Here is a 20,499-nt window from a genome sequence, read left to right on the forward strand (position 1 = left end):
GTAACTCCGAAAGGGGCGCCGGGCGGGGAGCCGGGGTCCCCGCGCCGGGCGGGACGGGGAGGCCTGGCGCGGACTCCGGCGGAGAGGAGCGGCAGGAGGAGCGAGCCCCAGCAGGGCAGGAAGCCGCCCTCTAGTAGGGCTGAGACGTTAAATAGTCCGCGCCCCCCGCCCCCTGCGGCCGTGGGAAGTTGGCGGGGCGGCCGGGGCTGGCGAGCGGGTGTCCGGGGACCGCGGGCAGCGCCTGGCCGCGGCGGGGAGCGAGCGAGGATGCCTCATTGCTGGTGCCGGCGGCGCCTGTGGTGCCGTATCCCTCCGCCGAGCTACGAGCGGCCAGGCGATGTGTCGGGCAGCGCGGCGCCCCCCGGGCCGTGTGGGCGCCCCGTGGAGGGCGGCGCGGTGGGGCGGGGGCTGCGCTGCGAGCCGGGGGTGGCCGCGGGGCCGGTTGGCTCCCAACGGCGAGCCGGGGACGGGAGGCGCCCCACTCGCCCCCACCCCAGTTTCGGGCAGCACCCGGTCGGGTGGGTCCCGCGGCTCGGCCCTGAGGCGGTGGAAGCGCCGGGGGCTCCCCCGCCGGGCCCAGGTCCCCGACCGCTTCGTTGTTTGTCCCTGCTCTATCTCACCCCCTCGTCCCGGGCCCGGGGGACAGCCCGCGCCCCGATGGCGGTGGGGTCCGGTGTCCGGAGCCCCGAGCGGGGGGACGGGAGCGGCCCCGCCACCACGTGCGGGCTGAGGCGGGGGCTGCAGGTACGTGCGCGGCCGTGTGTCGCTCGGGCGCTGAGCTACAGTTCTTGTAAATGGCAAGTTCGCCGTGTGGCGTGGTTTGTTAGCTTTGGGAGTGATTTGGTCATTTATTTTATATTTTGTTTTTACAAAAGCAGCGTTTTGCTGTGCCTGATAGATTGTATCTGACCGCCAGAAGGTCTAGGTCTGTGAGTTCCTGAAGATCTAGTTCTGTAAGTTCCTGCGTGTGCCCAGGTCTTTGCACAGGTTAAGGCACCACTTGAAATTTACAGACACGTGTAGGATGGGACCAAGCACAGAAAGTACTTTAGCATAGAATTTTTTTCTGGCATTCTAAAATTTAAATGAGTGTAAATAATTTTTACAGAAATCTTGAAAATACTACCTGCCTTGAAATGTATTTTGAATTTCTGTTTTTTTGTTCTAAATGTAAAAACTATAAAAGATACCTAATGTAGGAGTGTCTTGCTCCTGTTTGTCAGTTCTGACTAAAGCGTATAGCTAAAACGTTTTTCTCTATGTGTACTTCTTTGAAACAAAATTCTGACATATTGGAGCATTTTTGGGGAAGAGAATTGAGGCTTAGAGCCTCAAGTGGTTACTTGTGCTTAGTGATTTGGTTTTTTATGAGAGTTAATTGTGGCACATACTTACGTGTTTTCAGGGTTTGTATTCAGTATATCTGCTTTATAATCTACTTGTTTAAGGTATTGTGCATGTAATATTCCACCTTCCTCCCAGGCTTTTGCAAAACTTTCTATAATATTATATTTAGATCTTTGCTATAGAATTTATTACAATTCTTACTTAAGAGAAGGTGTCTTTCGATTTCAAGTTAAAAGTTGATGGGCTGAGGTACCAGTTACTTCTTTCTGTCTTGTTTTTGAGTTCTCATATACTTATGTTTACCAGTTATGGATGCCTGAGATGTTGTGACAAAGCTAAGGTTAAATAGGCCTTGTTAAGGGAGTTTGTTAGTTATTTTTTACTCCCACTCATTAATTTAGGATTTGTATTGTATTTGATGGTTGTCTTTGGGAGAGCACCCATGCGTATTTACAGTGTTTCCATCTTCATTGTATTAAAAATGCATATAATGTAAAATTGTGAAGGATTTGTGCTTTTCAGCTTTTTGTTTTGCTTGTACTTAGACCTTTTAAAATACCTTTCCTTTTGTTTTCAGATCTTTTTTCAGTATTTCTCCTGACTGTGGCCTTTTCTGAGTCTTACATATTTACCTCTTCTCTGTGTGTGGAAAAATGTTAAAGGATGAAGACTTGAAGTCAAGTCTTTTCTTAATGTGTAAGTTTGACTTCTACTTTGATAATGTACATTAAAGATCCCTGGGATATTTCTATTTTACTATTTGATTGTTTCTAGTAAATATTTTTTTGTCATGCTGCAGGTGCTTGTCAATAGTTGCATGGCACACAATAGTAACAAAGTTAAATTGTAATTTATGTAGTTAATTAGTTGAAGGAGATTTCAAACCTGGTTTGAATATACCCACCTTGGAGTTTGCCAAACATAAATGTTTTATCCAGTTAGTGAAACGTTGCCAAACTGAGGACCATATTGGCCCCATGTTAAAAGCCTGAGACTTGTTCTGTGCAGCACTCTATCCGTTTCTGATTTTTATAGTGTTAATTGTGTACATATTTCAGGTTTCAGTATTTGACAGTGTTAATCTGAATGATGGGCAGTTACCATCAGAATGATGTATTGCATCATGCAGTCTGTAATTTTCATGTGTTGCATCTGTGTATTAAAAAAGATCTTCAAGCAAACAAGTCCAGGCTGTTTTTAGTTACTTATTCTTTATGTGGGAGTTCATCTTGCTTCTGTTCAAATAAGAGATTTGCCATTGACAAGAGAAAGCACTGTAATATGGTACTTTTTTTTTTTTTTTTTTGTTATAGTGAAAATGTAATGTAGATGGGTTGTTATCTTCTGAAGGCTCAAAGTAGAGTAATATCCCATGTGTTAATCTCCTGCATGGAAGATGGGAAATGTGTCACTGAGTTTTTAAAAAAAATAAATTATTAAACTCTGTACCTAAAATGTTTTAGTTTGGGAAGACTCCCAAGGAGGGAGTGAGTGTGTGTGTGTGTTTGTGGCTTGTGGGTTGTTTTGGTTTCTTGAATATTGAATGTATAGTTGAAATCTTGCAGGTCTCATAGTTAGAGAACACACTTAAATTGAGTCTTATTTGATACTAGAGCCTGTATGAAATGTCAAAAGTCCGCTTTTCTTATTAGTGGTTCTGCACAATTCTTGAAAACAGTATCTTTTCTAAAGAAATGCAGTAAAGCATATGTTTAAAAAAGTGTTTTGCTTTTTTTTCTGTGGTATATGAACATGGCCATGAAAATTTTTCAGTCTCTTATTTTCTTTGTCAAGTATTTAGATGTCTAATGTTAGATACTCCCATCTCACAGGACTATGGGAAAACGTTTGGAAGACCTTAGTGGTGATGCTTATGATAGCCTGGAGCTCTAGAAGCAGCTCTTTACTTCTCACAATGTGGGAGGGGATGTGATCATTCTTTCAATTAGAATGTGAATAAATAGGGTGATCTAATGAGTTGCAAGCCTGTGTTGCTTCAGGGTGGGCAGGAGAATATTGGAGGGAGCTGCTGATCAGATTTCAACTAACACTACCAACTTGTGCTGGTAAAGTGACACTGTGACTTCTACTATGGAAAAAGTTCTTACTAAGAAGTGTTACATGTTAGTGAAGAAACTATTCTTCCTTTTCAGTTTCACTTGTCAAAATCCAAGTTGTTTTTGCTGCTGTTCCATTTCCACTAATTTTATGTTGACATGTGGGAGAGTTGTTTAAGCATAAACTTGAGCTGCTATAAATTGTCAGTGCAGCCTGTTATGGAAACACTGACATTAAGTCTGTAGCAAGACAATGATGCTTGACCATAACAATTTGCGCCTCTTAATCCATAGAGGAGTGCTGTTGTCAGTCATACACACTTGTTCTTAAAAGGTTAACATATACCCAGGAACGTATGGTGAGAAATCACTTAACTTTTGAGTGCTTTAGATTTTTGTGGTACTAAAGACAGTCATGCAAAAAATTGATTTTAGATGAGTGTGGTGTGTTTTCTGGTGTAGATAAAGGTGATGTCTCCATTAGTGAAGTAGATCTTGTGTCAGAATTTTATTCCTCTCCCTGCCCCCCTTTTCTTTTTAAGCATAGCAGTTAGCTACTAATAGAGTAGAAACCTGAGTAATAAAAATATCAACTCCTGCGGAATTTGACTTGTTTTTAGTACTTCAGCTAGGTTCAGTTAGTGATCCATGGCACAGAGGTGGTACTGTGTGTCTATTTGCTTGAAATCCTGAACAAGTAATAAGTGCTAGCTTCATTTTAAAAAAAGCAGCTCTTGGAATTTCTCATGCTTACAGGCTGTCCTGGTGGGAGAAAACCAAAATTTGATGGCATTGGTTTTCCTATTTCAGTAGATGTTGTTCTTTAAAGCTTATTTTTCAAAATTTATGTATATTTTGTGGGGGGACCCCGCACCTCCAAACACAAACAAACAAAAGGTTACAGCAGTAATGTCTCTTTTTTTGCCTCCTTTTTTTTTCTTTCAAATGCTGTTATAAAAATCAACAACTTCCAAGATTGGCATGTATGTATTAATGAATTGTAATGAGTGTTCTAATTGCATTAGTTCTAAAATATTTGTTTTGTTTATTTTCTAATTTCAGGAGAATAAAATGGGGAAGTTCTAGAACCTTGAGAGTAACTCGGTGCAGTGGTCTTGTTTGCTGCAGGAACTAAGACTAATCTCAAGAATTCACTTAAAGAAAAGGAAAACCTTAAATCATGCCATCTGAAAAGGAACATGTTTTTTGTGATAAAAATCAAATTATTCTGTTAAAACACAATGCTGCAAAGAATTTTTCTACAGATACTACTTTGGAAAAAGCACTGGTGAATGATCCTTTAAGTATGATGACTCAACCAGCAATTTTAGATGTCAATCTTGCTTACAAACTAAAAAATGTGAAAATTGATTTACCCAAGGTGGAAATTCCAAATGAAGTATTAATGAAACATGAAGTTGATAGATTTAGAAAACTCTTTCAGTGTAGACAGCAAACTGCAAGGAAGTCCTTAAGTTTTGAGAAAATAAATGGAAGCAATCCCAATTGTTCAGAGGGAAGCCACTTGCAAAATAAACCAGAAGTGCACTTTGAAGAAGGATTGAAAACTGCAGCAAAGATACTGAATTTCACATGTACGAAGTGCAAGGATAACATCAGATACAGCCCAAATGATCTACAGAAACATTTTCAGCTGTTACACTATGGCGAGTTGCCTTTGTATCCTTGTGAGATGTGTAACTTCTCAGCTAATGATTTTCAGTCATTTAAACAGCATAGACGCACCCATCGTAGCACTTTAGTAAAATGTGAGCTCTGTAATGATGAGCATATGTACACTTTGTTGGATTTGACAAAACACTTCACATCAAAGCATTGTGTAAATGGTCACTTTCAATGTGAAAAATGTGGGTTTTCTACCCAGGATGTGGGCACGTTTGTTCAGCACATTCACAGACATAATGAGATTGCATATAAATGTGGAAAGTGCTGTCACGTAAGCTTTACAAAAGAGGAGTTCCAGAACCATCTTCTTGTTCATACCAGTATGTTTCCTTTTGGTTGTCAATATTGCAGTTACAGCACGCCACGGAAAGATTATCTTTTAAAACACATCATAGCTTTGCATAGAGACCACTTATATGCGAAAGAAAAACTGGAAAAGGATAAATGTGAAAAAAGAGTAACGCCAGCAGGACTGAAGCTTGTTTTAAGAAGGTATAAAATGGGAGCATCAAAAAAAGCCCTCTGGAGACGGAAAAAAACAAGCAGTGGAAGTGACAACACTGGAGAAGAAAATGCACAAGTGCTAAGAAGTGTGAATAAAATTCAAACAAAAGCTGAGGAGCTGAACCAGTGTGTGAGAGATGTGGAAGCAAATGAAGAAAAAGATCAAAATATGTATGCAGAAAAGCATAATTTCATGGGTGGAATGCTCTCTGCAACTACTGCACAATACAATAAAGCAGGTGATGGAACAAGTTACGGCCTGGGATTATTGAAAAATGCTGTTCATGGGCCAACGGTATTGATGGTCAAAAACAATAAAATATGCATTCCAGCAAATTACAGCGCTAAATTTATGGGATTTAAAATGGTAGATGGAAAACAACATATTGTTATAAAATTGTTACCTACAAGTAAGCAAAATACACATTTGCTGGGTCAGAAAGCTGATCCTATTAAAGGCTGTTCTGTATCTCCTTTGCTACAGCGTGCTGATCCCTGTGGCTTGTCATCTGGTGCTATACCACATGTAACTGACCAGTCAACCTTAAAGAACAATTCTGTTCACCCGTTAACCTCCCCACCTTTATCTTGTTCTGCTCCTCATTCAGGAAAAACAAAAGTGGAAAAACAAAATAACTCCTTATTGTATGGTAGGAGTGTTTCTCAAACTGTAGCACCTTCTAATGTAGCTGTAGGAAAAAGTTCGAGTTATTTGCCAATGAAGTTGGACTCAACTGTACCTCTGTGTGATGAGGTGACAAAAGTTGGAACTCGAAGTAATATCTCGTGGGGAAGCTATAGTCCTCCAAGTCATCCTCAGGTATTACCACCCACTATTACAAATACATTTTGCTGTGACCCTATGAAAATGCCCTTCTTTCCTGAACTGAAAATACAAAATCATGGCCTGAATAATAGTAACGGAACTAATAATCTCTATTATTCAACTTCAGTGGATTCTTCTAATGAAGGGTTGCTGTCTTTTCACAACTATTCCAAAATGGATACTTCGGATAATCCATGTAGCATTCAGATGTCAACAGATGACAGATACAAAGAATTTATATCTTGCAAAACAGTTTCTTTTCAAAACAGTAGGAGAAATGAATCTGCATCTTCATATTCAGAGTCGATGAAAGGCCTAAAACCAGAGAAGGCTGTATCAGCCCAGTCAAATATCAATAAAACCTACGGATGCATAAGCACTAGGAATAACTCTCTCTCTTTTAAAAGCCAATCTAAATGTGTTGTTGACAGTGAGTGTTTTATGGAGGACCAGCATAGTGGCCAACAGTATTTGGACACTGACATACATCAAGGCTTTGAGAATGTGGCAGAGAAATTCCAAGAAAATGCCTCTGATTGTGTTAATTCGGTCTTAATGCCTAAAATTACATCAGTTTTCTCCTTGCAGAGTGAACAGGCAGCTAATTATTTATCACCTGAAATAAACCAGTTACTGCAAGATGTGTTAAAAGTGAAAGCGACTACTCAGCAGGAATCCCCCAGCAAGTCAAATAACTGTGTAAAACTTCATTCTGACAAGCTGCTTTCTGGTCATGAGACAGGGCATAAAGCCTTTCCACATTTAAAAAGCTCTGCAACTGCATGTGGTTTTCAGAGGCCTCCTTCTAATGCGGGCTTTCATTTATATAAGAGAGAGTTGAACACAAGATGTAGCACAAATGATGGTACGCATTGTGGGAGAGAGAGACAGACACCCAGAACGTCATTTGATTCACAGGGAATGGATAGTTTATCTAGAACTCCGGGTGCTGGTACATTGCTAAAAACTCATACAGATACAATTGTAACGCAGCAGTTAGTAAAAGATAAAATAGCGTCTACAATGCAAAGTCCTAGCAGCTTTTCACCAGTTATTCAGGAACAGAAGAAAACCCTTTTAGTTCAGTCCTCCCCGTCAGGATTTTTTGTTCCTTTGCACCTTGCTAACCAGCCTGGACTACAGGTGGTTTCAGGAAAATCTCTTCCATCGACCAGTTCGTCAGAAGGGTGTGTGACGAAAGGTGTACCTGCATCTTTTGTTTTAAATAAAGGACCTGGAATGATTTTGACTTTTAGCGGGGCAATTGGAACAGTTGCAAATGTCCCTAGTGATAGTTCTCAGGTTTTAGGGAGAGTTGCATCCAGAGAATATGGTAAAATAACCATACCAGCTTCAAAAGTGGAGGGGAAAAATGACAGTTTCAGAAGCGTAAGAAGTTCCTGTAATAGGAGAGCATGTAGTACAGCAAATGACTCATTGAATAGTATGCCATTCAAAGGACCTCTTGTAATTACAAACTCATCAGAGTCATCTGTGAAAGGAATTTCTTCTGTGAAGGTGTTACCAGAGCATCAGGATGCTGTCTTTCGTTCCTTGGAGTCAGTAAACCAACAGCAAACTAAACAGAAACAGCATGTTTATGCACTTTTGCCTGATGGACAGCAGGCAGTTTTTTTGAAATGTACGACACCAAACAAGGCTGTAGTTCATAAACATAGTGTTTTTCAGGATAATGCTCATTATCAAAATTCTCAACCAAAGAAAACTGGAGCCATGCAACAAAAGCTTTTGCTGAAAGTTAAGACTTCTACTTCAGATACGCTGGCTGATACCACTCAGTCAGTAAGCAACTCAGTGCCCTCACTACAGTTGGATAGCTCGCAGTCCCTTACTCCTGCACTAGCACAGAAACAAACTAATCTTACTTCTAACGATGCCTTAATCTTACCAGGTAGGTTAACGCCAGCAAATGCCTCTTTGGCAAGCTCTAATCCAGCATGTTGCATTCCTCCTGTAGAACCTGTTTATTCTAAGTCTGCGGGAACATGGTTGCAACAAGGTTCTATTGAGAGTATGCAAGTAATAACTGCTAACAACAGGAATAACTTTGGTAGTCAGAAGTCCACATGGAGCACCCGAAACAGAACTGCAAAAGTAAAACCTCGTTTGAAACAAACTGGGTCTAAAAGTTCACAAACTGTGGGTGTGCAAAGAAACAAGAATTTCAAACGGAAAAGTAAGGATAATTGCCCAGAACCTCCAAGAAAGAAGGTAATGTTGCACAGAAAGTGTAAGGAAAAGAATCAAGCTGAAGTTGTTAGTGAAACAGGTGGCCCTTACAAACCAAGGGCATCAAAAGAAACTGTGAGGACTTTGAAATTACTTCCTTTTAATTCTAAACAGCTTGTAAAATGCCCTCGGAGAAATCAACCAGTTGTTGTGCTTAACCATCCTGATGCAGATGTTCCAGAAGTTGTAAATGTAATGAAAACCATTGCTAAATTTAAGGGACATGTTCTTAAGGTTTCATTGTCAAAAAGAACTATTGAAGCACTTCTGCAGCCGGCCTTCTGCAGTTCTTTGGATGTAACTACTGATGATCTTTCTCGAAAGAGGCACAGGACAATAAAACCTATTAGCCCTGTAAAAGAAAGATTTGTCTTAAAGTTGACACTGAAAAAGACTAGCAAAAACAATTATCAGATTGTAAAAACTACCTCTGATAATACCTTGAAAGCTAAGTTTAGCTGCTGGTTTTGTGGTAGAATATTTGACAATCAGGATAATTGGGTAGGACATGGACAGAGGCATCTGATGGAGGCTACTCAAGATTGGAATTTATTAATGTAATGATGACCAGTAAAGAGAATAAAACTTAAATACCATACAGTATGTTTTTTAAAAGAGAATCAATTGAATTAGGATACACAAGTAATTTTGTTTTGTATTTCAGTATTCTAACTGAAGTTTAAAAATGATGCAAAGTGCTTGTGTTTTAAAAGGAAGAGGAGATTCTCTGTTGCCATCAAGCTTTGAGATGGATCAAGGAGCTTTGTGATTTAGATAACTTGTAACTAACTGCAAATACAATTCCATAAAAATATATTATTTTTTGTTACTACTATCATGTCCTATATTTTTATTCTATAGAATGAGTGTTCAGGGCTCTTGTTCTGTACATATTTAAAACCCCCTAAACATGTAAATAATTTTGTACTTTTCAGTTATTTGGTATAATTCTTGCACAGAAATTGCCAGCGCCCCCCCCCCCTTTTTTCAGTTCTGTGCATGCACTACTAAAACCAATTTTTAAAATCTTTTCAACTACACACAGTTGTTACCCTGGGATTTTTGTTATTTTCACTTGTTAGCTCTTGATTTTGTTTTTCAGGGATTGAACACTATTGTTAGCAAGTGCCTAAAAGATGTGAAGCAGTTTACATTATGTCCACTGTGTAACCATAGGTCCATATGGGCCGTTTCCCCCAATAGTTTCATTCAAACAAAGCCATATGTGAATGCTTTAAGCTATATTGCTATGCACATGACACTTGTACTATTTCTGTGCAGTTTGTCTACTTTCTTAGTGAAGTATTTTTCATATAAATTAATAAAACATGTTATGATTGTGTTAATACGGTGAGCCTGAGAATGGAATCAGTTGAAAATATACAGTATATGTATTCGTAATGTATATGGTGTTTAAGAATGGTGAACATTCCTAATCTGTATTGGCTCTGTCACTATTAAATTTGCTATAACTTGTATTTCCAGAGTATGACTGTGAGCATTTATAGAAAATATTTATATTTTGTTTTATGCTATGTCTGCCACATATGGAAGGCCAGGGTATGGTGAAATGCAAAGCATCATTTCAGGCCTGTAACTGCATTACAGTTTTATTCCAGGTGGATGTAATTTGCCCCCATAATGACTAAATAGTGTTTTCTGCTATTGCTTATTCAGATGAACTGCCTTTTGGCAAACCCAAGGCTTGAGTTATTCCTCCTTCATTTTTACAGGCCAGTAGTATAATATTCCTAGGAGTCTGCTTGCTTCCTACTTTTGAGTTTTAGGGATAGCGATTTCTTTATGGATTTAGGGATTTCTTTACATGAGGGTATGTAAACAAAAGACCTTATCTTATCCATAGTGACTGAGAGTATACAAATGAAGGTTCTTACAGTCCACAGAAATTATCATGTATAGAGGCTTTGTCCTCCAGATTCTTAATGAACCTGGAGGCTAGATCCAGACTTCAGTAGGAGTGCCCTTACCATATGGCATCTTTTGCCCGAGTACTGGAAGATGACATCTTAGGTGTGTAAGTCAGCTTCCTGAAGTATTAATGGAAAAACTCAAAATGGAATACCAGACTTGGAGAGGACTGGGGCATTTACATCTCTGAGCTTTTAGATTGTATGCAAGCCCAGGGGGGGTAGTTCTCTGTGACTGTTTCCATAAAGTGAAAGTGAAAATTGACTTACTACCAATGAAACATTTGGAAGTCTTTCATGGATATCACAGGGATGTCACCAGTAAACAATTCAACTTATGTTTTAAAAGTGTTGTAATGAAAATGGCTGCAAAAAAATTACTTCAGTAGCTAGATATGTTTTTCTTGCTGTTGGCAGGGAGGTGCACTTGTAGCTTACGAGCTACATATGGGAGTCAACTGAAGTACCCGAGACAGTCAAGGCAGCATAGTTTGGGTGAATTAATATACAGTTGGTGAGTGTTCTGTATCAAAATCAGATCATTTTGTGCTGTACAATACGCTTCAGTGCTGACATTAATTTGGCTAGGAACTTTGAAGAAGACTAATACAGTGGTGAGGAAGTGTATTGGAAAGAAACAGCTTTAGGAAAGGACAAAAATGTTAAGCTTTTTTGACTGGAAGCATCTATTGGCTGCCTCAGCTTGCTCTTTTATAAACCCTGAAGTTGAACTCCTGATTTCTGGACGTTGCCGTTACCTTCTTTGGCAGAAATAGCGGTGAAGTTTGTTGCTAAAACCTACTCAGCACAACTTCATCAAGGATGACCATTTGTTGTTAACGGTAACTTAGCACTAAGGTGGAAATTCTGCTGTAGAGTTAGGGGGTTTTCTCTGTGTTGATGAGTTACAAGTGTGACAACTGTAATAGGATTTTTTTCCCTCCAGTTTGTTTTCCTATAGAGTGGGTAACCTTAAACACGAATGTGAAGAACATTGTAAAGCCAGGAAACACTGAAATAAGGTTCTGTTACACAATCTTAAATCATTGTAATGCATTACTTTATCCATGGACATCCATCTCATTCAGTGCAGAGAATTGTTTTTTCCCTCCTGAGCAGTGATTTAATATTTTGTTTCCCTACCCATAATTATGTCCTCATATTACTTAGAGTGCGTTGCTTAAGTACCATTTTGAATATATAATTATTGTCTTATGAGCTTTTCCATAATGCTTTGTTTGAGATCCTAAGTTTGGCACTTCAGCAGATCATATTTCAAAAAAACTCAAGTGAGACTTCAATGAAATTAAGATCACAATTAATGATCATCAGGAGAAAGTTTGGCTTAAGCAATCTGACCAGCATCACAGTGAATGGTGCAGTTGAAGGTGCAGGGACAACATACAGTTCTTCAAAAAAATGTTCAACTGCTTTAACAGTGTGAGGCTACCTTTTTACTGGCTGACTCCTGCTATGTTTGTTTGCATGTTTCTGAGCATCTTCAGTAAATGGGAAGGTATCTTACAAATATCCTACCAACCAGTCTTTCATTACAGATCTACAATTTATCCCTAAAGTATTGTGTGAACCAAGTGAAATATATAAATCCATCTGGAAAAATAGTCAGTGACCATATATTTAATGCTTATATTGTAATGGATATATCTGACATGACAAATTAAGGTTGCACAGGTAACGTGATTTGAAGAGTCTTGATTTTGAGTGCTTGACTTTGCAACCACTTTAAGGTAGCTTGTAACATTGTGCATATAGCAAGATAAGAAACCCTTAACTTGGTTATAGTGTTTTGGGACATACAGAAATACGTGCAAGTACAGGGTCAACAAGTGTTTGTACAGTATTCTTGTGTTTATATAAAGTGACCTTAAAGAGGCCTAAAACCTAGCCCATTGTATTTGCAAGATGTATATTCATCAGAAAGTCATGGTTTCTTTTCCTCAGTAATTCCAATGTTCTAACAAAAAACTTGTGTTCAGTATTTGTTCCAGGACTGTTGTCATGCGATATGTTGTTTTTACACCACTTCCTAAGAATCTCTGCCTGCTGCTGGTGGCTTAGATTGAAGGAAGAATGTAGTTTTGTAACTTGAATGTCTAAACACTTGGATTTTTGAGAGTGCAAGTTCTTACTCCTTTCATGGAACAGCATTGTCAGGAATGATGTGCAGTACTTACTGTACCTCCTTTCTCTATCAGGTAGGCAGACAACACTTCTGCTCCTTTGTACATTAGTAAATATGATACTTTGCCCTGAGTTCTCTGACAAAAAAAATTGCCTCATTTTAAAGCTAATTTTTTAGTTCTCATTTTGGGTCTTCCTTTGGTTTTTTCCTAGCTATTCAGTTAATGGCAATTATATAGAAGAGAAATTAGCTAACAATATCAAAGAAATACAGGGGGAGGGGTGTGTTGCTATGTGTCAGAGGTCAGACGACATACCTGCTACCTGGTGGAACCACTTGAGAGCAGTAGTGAGAGCTGCTGGCACTGCAACGGTTGTAAGATAAAAGTTTCAGGTACGGGATTGCACCATGTTACCATTTCCTAGATTCTGTATTGGCCAGAGTCAATAGTGTTGGGATTTTTAGCACAGCTCTTGCTGATGCTGTTGATTCAGCAGCCAGTACAAACTCGAGGAATAACATGGTGCAGTCCCATACCTACCTGAAACTTGTGCAACCCTTTCTCTTCTCCAGCTAAGATTGTGTTTCAAAATACACCTACACCACAGTCTGCCCAAGCTATAAAAGATCTAGCGTGGGTACAGAAAGCAGAGTAACTAGTCTGCTTCCTTTCTTCCTTTGTATAAAATTGTGAGTGTAGTAAAATAGGTGATCAGTATGGGTGGCTTTGGTTGGTTGGTCCCTACCCTGTGGAGCCTTACTTTGTCCCTAGGATGTTCTCATCTCAGGATTAATAGATTATTTTGTGGAAGGTGGTGTTGCCTATCAAATCCCTGCCTCATTTTGTTGTTGAAACCCCATAATGTAGAAAAAGGCTAAAAAAGAAGAGTTTGAGGGTGAAAGTAGTTGAATGTTTATCTAGAGCATATTTTTGCTATTTGTAGATCAGCCACAAAGTTACACGTAGTACTGAGCACTTAGAGCTGAGGGGTAGGAGCAGCAGTGCTTTGAGTGTGGGAAGGGCTCAATATTGCCGATGACCTTAAAAACCTGATACTTGGTCTCTCACGGAAGTCTGTAGGTACACCTGAGTTTCATTTTTTCATGCCTTTTTTTTCCCCCCATTCTAGAATGATGGCGATACTACACATTTAACTCAGAAAGCAGTGTTTGAAGAACCTAGACACTTTTGTAAAGAGCAATATATAAAGGTTAACAAGAGACAGTTTTGTTAAGAACAAAGTTTAAATACTGCGCAACACATGAGTGAATAAGGCCAGGACTCTACATGAATGCAAAGCTAAATTCTGAGCGGCTGCTTTTTCACAGAGTATTTTCATTGTGAGTATTGCTCGAAATGTGTAGTGACATGAAACTAATACCAGAGTACACGTATAGAAGGAGTAAATTAAGCTTGCAGAGACTAATAACTTCTGTTAATTTTGAGGCTTTGGCTTGGCAATCTTAATGTTCTAAACATTACATTAGTACTAAGCGTAGTATTAGTATAATACTAATTAATACCAACTGAAGAATATACTAAGCATAGCATTTTGGTAGTTCTGTGAACAGTCTGTTATAGGCAGGCCTGTGTAAAGTCTGCATACGTTGTTTCTTACCTGCTGGTTCTCATGTGCTTCACATCTGGGGTACTACCTGTGTTGCAGAGGGAAGAAACTGACACGCAGCAAGGTAGGTAGCCATGTACTGAAACATCATCATATTAGTAATCAGTTCTTTCTAGAAGATGGGTGCATTAGTTGAAGTAATCGGCTACAGCATAGCTCTGTGCTATCTTGGCTCAATCTTGCCTTAAATGCCTTGCAGATAATCCTAGAGAACACCGCTTAGTCTGGAGCAGGTGCATATACTGTGTCAGTTTTGAAAAATACCTGTAAGATGGATAAATCTTCAGGTCCAGTAAAATCAAACACTTCTAGAACTACTTAATGACTGTTCCTATAAACGTATAAATCCAATGTATAAAACCAATGGAAAACTTATCCATTTAATTTTCACCACTGTAACCTTTGTGGAAATCACTTTGCAATAAGTAAACCACTGTGATAGAAGAGGCTTGAAAAAACAAAGTAGCAGCTTTTTTTAAAATGTGTTTGTCTGTAAACAGTAATTTTGCAAGAATTGAGTAGGTAGTTGGTTTAGCAATGAAGCAATGTCCTTGGGTCACCAACAGTAGGCATTGTGAAGACACAAGATTTGAGAGTTCTTAAGCCAAATGCATATGTGACAGCTGTAAAAAGTGATGGTTTTCGTAACAACATTAACTCGAAGGAGCACATACAAATATATACATTAAAACATTGATAGTGAATTGATGCTTTCTTGCTGGAAAAATGCTAAGAAACATGATCCAGCAATGCCTCCATACACTATTGACTTTACAATATTTTAAATTTTATTTGCACATTTGAAAATACAAACAAAAATATTAATGAGACTGAGTAAAGCTGAGGAAAAGGACAACACATGCCCATTAATCTAAACCAGACAGCTTTACTGCCACTAATCACATGATGTACAGTTGTATTTTCAGCTTGTACACAGCAGTATGTTAGATCAAGTTGCTCTAACTTCTGCGCCTGTACACTTTACCAAAAAATCTGAAATTCCTGAAATCTGTGGTAAACGCAGCAAATGGAGAGTAAATCACTGTGGGCATTCTCATTTTTAAAGTGAAAGTGTCCTACGTGAAATCTGTCCTTAAATAGCAGTCAAAAGATCAGGCTTTGGTATGCAGTTGTTCTTGACGTGATTTTGTCATGGATGGAAATCCCAGATTAGAATATATCTGCTTTGGGTTCTTGTGTTGAATACAAGTGCTTTTCTGATAAAAGTGACGGTGTTTGAGCTTTATGAACTGTATCTCTTCCTAAGTAGGTGCTCTTAAAGTATTTTCCATCATTTTGGATTTTCTTCTTTCAGTCCTGGTGCACGTGTTTTGGGATGTTGAAAAAACTAAAAAAAGTCTTCATTTTAGCACTTCAGTTTGATTAAGAAACTCTTACAATGTGTTTCAGTTTCGTTGAGTCTTTTGTGTTGTTTTGGCTGTCAATTAGAACCAGGGAGGTGCGCTGATGATTCTCTACTATTTCAGCAACACTGTCAAAGCGCTGGATAGAGAAAACAAAAATGAGTTAGTACTGGCTTCCTTTAATGCTCTAATATTGACAGTAATCACTGCATCATCTTTTTCTCTTTGCTTCTCCCACCACTGAAAAGAGTAAAGCTATGACTGTCACCAAGTGAGATGCCCTGCCTTTTAGTTAGAGCACTGATCCAGCTCTTAGTCCTAATCTGTCATAAACAGATTCAATTTGGACGATGGAAGGTAACTGTGACCAGTTGCTGTCTCATTTCATGCTCCTTTCCATTTGTGATTGCCACCTGCACAAACTGAACCACAGAGGTTCTTAAATGGCGTATTAAACTGACGTTGTTTTCAGTTTACCTTAACATATACCAGGCTGCAGACTGTGGCAGTTAGGAAGCTGCTTCTATCTGTGGTTCAGCCACCTCAGAGGGAAGGTGATCTCCAGGAGTAATATGGTACAGACAGCCAATAACTGTTTCAGTCATGCAATTTTAGTGTTTATCCAACACTGTAAATAAATATCCAAGATCTCCTAGGTCTGTTGCTTTTCCTTTTGGTCAGATACAGATTTTGGACTATCTCTTTTTCTCTTGAGGTAATTTTATTTTTTTTTTGACCCTTTGTTAAAAGCCAGATGAGCCCCAGGGTATTATTCATTCTATAACCTCAAAACTGTTGCCTGGGAGGCAGATAATTAGTCTAAAGCAATCTTACTTTCACATCCCTGAAAAGCCTACTCTGTGCAGTGATAACCCGTTTATATTGGTGTTTGGGTTCCAAGTTTTTGTTTTGCTGGTAGAGTAATTATCTCTCTGGTATAATAGCCAACCAGCAATTTTTGCACTCTGGAATTAGAGTTTAACATTTTCTTTATGTGAAAACAGGATTAAAAATAGTCATTCTCATTTTTGATAGAGGTTTTGGAGGGGTTTGTGTTTGTTTGGGTTTGGTTTTTTTGTTTTTGTTTTTTGAGTATGGCTGCTTTTCCTTTACAGTATTCCAGGAAACTTAACTAGAGTCTCGGGTAGAAGGTGAATAGTGGACTATAAACAGCTGGAGAATTTATTTAGCAGCTGTAGCTCTGTTCCTGATACTTTAAAAACTGTCTTGAAAAGTTATGTTTTAAACTTGATCTGTGGTTTTAATTACTTACAGTACACAGGAGCTGATATTACATTTGCTTCTCTAGTTTGATAGATCAGTCATTAATTATATAAGGGTATACTTCTGTCTGGATACATGAAGAATCATTTTGGTCATACTGCAGTGTATCTTAATCCTTGATGAAAACTGTTAGGAAATAATAAATCCCACATCATCTCACCTCTTCACCGCTTTTTTCTCTGCCCAGTGCATATTGTCTGGTTGATTCAATAAATCGTATAGGAATATTATATACTCTTCTGTTGTAAAACACAACTAGTGTGTATGGTTGCCGTGAATCCTGTCCAGAACTCTTTCTTATTAGAAAAGATCCATCCTAGGGACAGAAAAGTAGTAAGTGTATTCAGCTTTTTTAGCATAATATTTTAATCTATATTAGCATTAAACCCTTTTCTCCCATTAGAAAAACTATGCAGCAGGGGATAAGAAGTAGCATGTATTCCTGCTGTCTGATAGTAACTTACAAAAGGTGTCAGTTAAGGGTTACCTTTGCTGCTTCATGTTCTCTCTCAACCAGAGAAAGAAGAAATACACGCACAGGGACAGCAGTCTTTGGAGTCCACAAGTTATAAGGAAATGAAATTACTGTTAGTGGCAATAGGTAGCAAGAAAACAGTGAGAGCTGGAGATACTGTTTCTCCAGAGCTGTAAAAAGCACTCTTGATAAAAAGACAAGCACCTACAGCTTCTCACTGCAGGCCAGTGCTCAATAGCTAGCAGTGGCCTACACTGGTGATAACCCCAGCGTTCTGCCCCTTTATCCTGCTTTGTGGAGTTAGGCAAGAGTGGAAATGTACCTGATGCAAGGATGCAACTCTACATGTTACTGTTGCCTTCTGTGGCACTAGCTTTTCTACACGGAATAGCTGAGAGAACTCAAGTTCTCCAAATACCTAAACACATAGTGTTGCTGTTTCAAAATGCATAGCAGCATTAGCCTTTCCAAATAGTATGGTTTTTACATGAGCATTAGACAGTGTTAGAGATAATGTAAAATCACAGGGCTTTGCCTTGCATTTTAATGGATGCACGTGAGCCAGCAGACCTTCCTCAGCCTTGTAGTCTCGTAACAGCTTCCCCTGCAGTCCCCCAGTCTGAGTTACACTAATGCAACTTTTTGTCTTGGGATGGAAACCATAGTCAAGTAGTTTCACTGCAATAACTTCATGTTTGACAGTATTTGCATGGCACGGTATTCCAAGCCACTCAGAATACAAGTGATGTTCTTACAGTATTTCTGGTTGTATGATGATTTTTTTTTTTTTATTTGAAGTTTGGTTTGGTTTTTTTTTTTTTTTTCATAAAATAGACATTCTTTAAAAGTCACCTACCTTGTTTGATCTGTACAATGCATCTTCTGCTGTTTTCCTGTCACAGGTAGCAGCATACCATGCTTTACTATGAACACCAGCATCCTAGAAAGAGAAAAACAGTGTTTCATCTATTAAAAAAATAATGATAATAATAAAGAATATGGCATGCAGTGAAGTTGTTACTAAATAATGACAGCTGTGAAGAACTCAAACGCAGAAAACTTTAGAAAAGACAGAATTTAGAAAATTCTTGGCCATGTTGTCACTGTTTTTGTTGGATAGAGGTAGGATAAAGGAAAACTACTGTGTTGAAACAGTGGTAACAGATGTGTGATATATGACAGAAGAGAGAAAGATAACCCTGAGGAAAGTAGTCAGGTTCGACTGGAGGATTGTTCAGTATTTTTAAAGCAGGAAGCTATTCTAGTAGAATTTAAAGAGGGTATCCAGGAAATGATGAGGAATAAATTTACCATAAACAATTGAAATGCTGCTCAGCTGTGGGGTAGGCAATGAAACATCCAGATTTGGTAGAGCATCTAAGCTTTGGGAATGAAGTTTCCCATATACTTAATACTATTTTGTGAACTCAATCATGATTGCCTCCATCTGGATAGCATGGAGGTGGGATGACCGCATCTTTTGCTCTTTTGTTTAATTTTGTTATTAAATAAGAACAAATGGATGGACTCCTATAAAAAAGAGGAATAATTAATGTCTTTATTAATACAGCAGTTCAGCCCCCAGTGCTTTCACCTGAGACATGAAATAGGGATTCAGTTCCATTTCTATGCTGGACCAAGTCTGAATATATCCTTACCCTTTGAACTAGTGCTCATGCATAAAACCGTATTTACTGTGGAGAAGGATTACATATGTGACAATACAGGAGCAGCTTGTATTTTGTAACATATCTCCTGGGTGCCTCGTTTCTGTATGTTATCCCCTGTGAACACCTCACCAAGATCATCCCTCTTCTCTCCATTCTGTTAAATGCTTGGCAGTGTTCTGTACAGCAAATGAACTTAACTCGTTTTTCCAGTGGAAGACATGAGACAAAGGACTTGACAGATGGGGGTGTAGGCGCAGACCCGAAGATACTAGGTAGAAAGTTTGGCACCCTAAAGATAGGTGGATTCTGTTTTAGAAGGTGAAAGCTCTCATAGCAAAGGAAGCACAAAGACAAAAAGATACGAGGGGGTGATGGCAGTTGGGTGAGAGTGGTACAAGATTATAATTTGAATAAGAGAAGAAGTGGTAGAAAACTGAGTAGTGAGATGATGCAGGATTCAGTGTACATTTGGGGGCAGGAGTGGAGTTTAGGAGAAAGGGATGGGGGATTTTAGAGAAGTATTAAAAGAAATCATACTTAAGGGAAGGACAGGATGAGGGATTAGAAGCAACATGAGACCTATGCATTATCAGACTAGAAGATTAACTCACAGGTTATAAAACCAGCAATCATATAAAGTGAGCTCTTGCTGAGGAGGTCGATGCAAAAGCTAACTCAAGTGAGTGGAGAGGCTATAGAAATAGTCCTGAGAATATTTCCTAATACTTCTTGGTATTAACCTTCCTGGTCATTTGAACAGTTTTGCTCCAACTTTATAGTAATAAGCTTAATGATAAAATTAATTTCAAGTCCTTTATGTTCTTTACGGTTATATTATCTTTGTCATGTCAGGCTTTAGAACATTTAAATGTTAATTGGCTCTGCATAACAGAGCTTTTGTTTTGCATTCAACGGAACTATTTTTACCTTTTTAGTGGCGGCTAGGCTAATAAGAATGGCTTCCTCCATTTTGTATTCTCCCTTCATCCAAAGTGAGAGTAAGGGGAATAACACTGAAATGAAGATAACTTTGCATTTGCTTAGATTATTCAAAACTTAATGTTGCAATGAAACAGAAAAAAAAAATCTGTCATAAAATTGACAGCATTAACTGTAATGAGAAGAGATCTGTTTACAGTAGGACTGGGGAGAGACTAAAACATGTAGGGGGATGCATCACAGCACCCTCCTAGGGCAGCAGTGACTTTTCTGCTCAGTTCTTAAAACTTTGCTCACACCCCAAGTTGCAATAAATAGGGCAATATTCATAAAAGTGATTCTACCCTCTGCATCCTGCTCCATTGGGCCAGTCACCAGAGCATCCCTGTTTCCTCCTA

The 20,499-nt window shown here is 38.9% G+C and overlaps 2 protein-coding genes across 12 annotated transcripts in view; one reads left to right on the forward strand and one right to left on the reverse strand.

Annotated features, from left to right (window-relative positions):
- Positions 1 to 10,148, forward strand: part of ZNF518A (zinc finger protein 518A) — a 35,995-nt gene extending 25,847 nt beyond the window's left edge. For 3 of the 5 annotated variants that reach the window (XM_080400968.1, XM_080400966.1, XM_080400967.1), the window contains 2 exons: positions 1,925 to 2,043; positions 4,467 to 10,148. In XM_080400968.1, the coding sequence (XP_080257094.1) occupies positions 4,585 to 9,231 (4,647 nt within the window). In that variant the 5' untranslated portion in view covers positions 1,925 to 2,043; positions 4,467 to 4,584 and the 3' untranslated portion in view covers positions 9,232 to 10,148. Of the gene's footprint in view, positions 1 to 29; positions 745 to 1,924; positions 2,044 to 4,466 lie in introns of those variants that run through there. The other 2 variants (XM_080400969.1, XM_080400970.1) reach the window with 2 other exon arrangements.
- Positions 10,149 to 14,818: 4,670 nt separating this feature from the next.
- Positions 14,819 to 20,499, reverse strand: part of BLNK (B cell linker) — a 100,720-nt gene continuing 95,039 nt past the window's right edge. For 6 of the 7 annotated variants that reach the window (XM_080400973.1, XM_080400971.1, XM_080400977.1 and 3 more), the window contains 3 exons: positions 18,349 to 18,432; positions 17,178 to 17,333; positions 15,135 to 15,872 (listed from right to left, as the gene is read on the reverse strand). In XM_080400973.1, coding sequence (XP_080257099.1) covers positions 15,753 to 15,872; positions 17,178 to 17,333; positions 18,349 to 18,432 — 360 coding nt within the window. In that variant the 3' untranslated portion in view covers positions 15,135 to 15,752. Of the gene's footprint in view, positions 15,873 to 17,177; positions 17,334 to 18,348; positions 18,433 to 20,499 lie in introns of all 7 variants that reach the window. The other variant, XM_080400972.1, reaches the window with a different exon arrangement.

Source organism: Falco punctatus (genome assembly GCF_963210335.1).
Source record: "Falco punctatus genome assembly, chromosome: 9".
NCBI lineage: Eukaryota > Metazoa > Chordata > Aves > Falconiformes > Falconidae > Falco > Falco punctatus.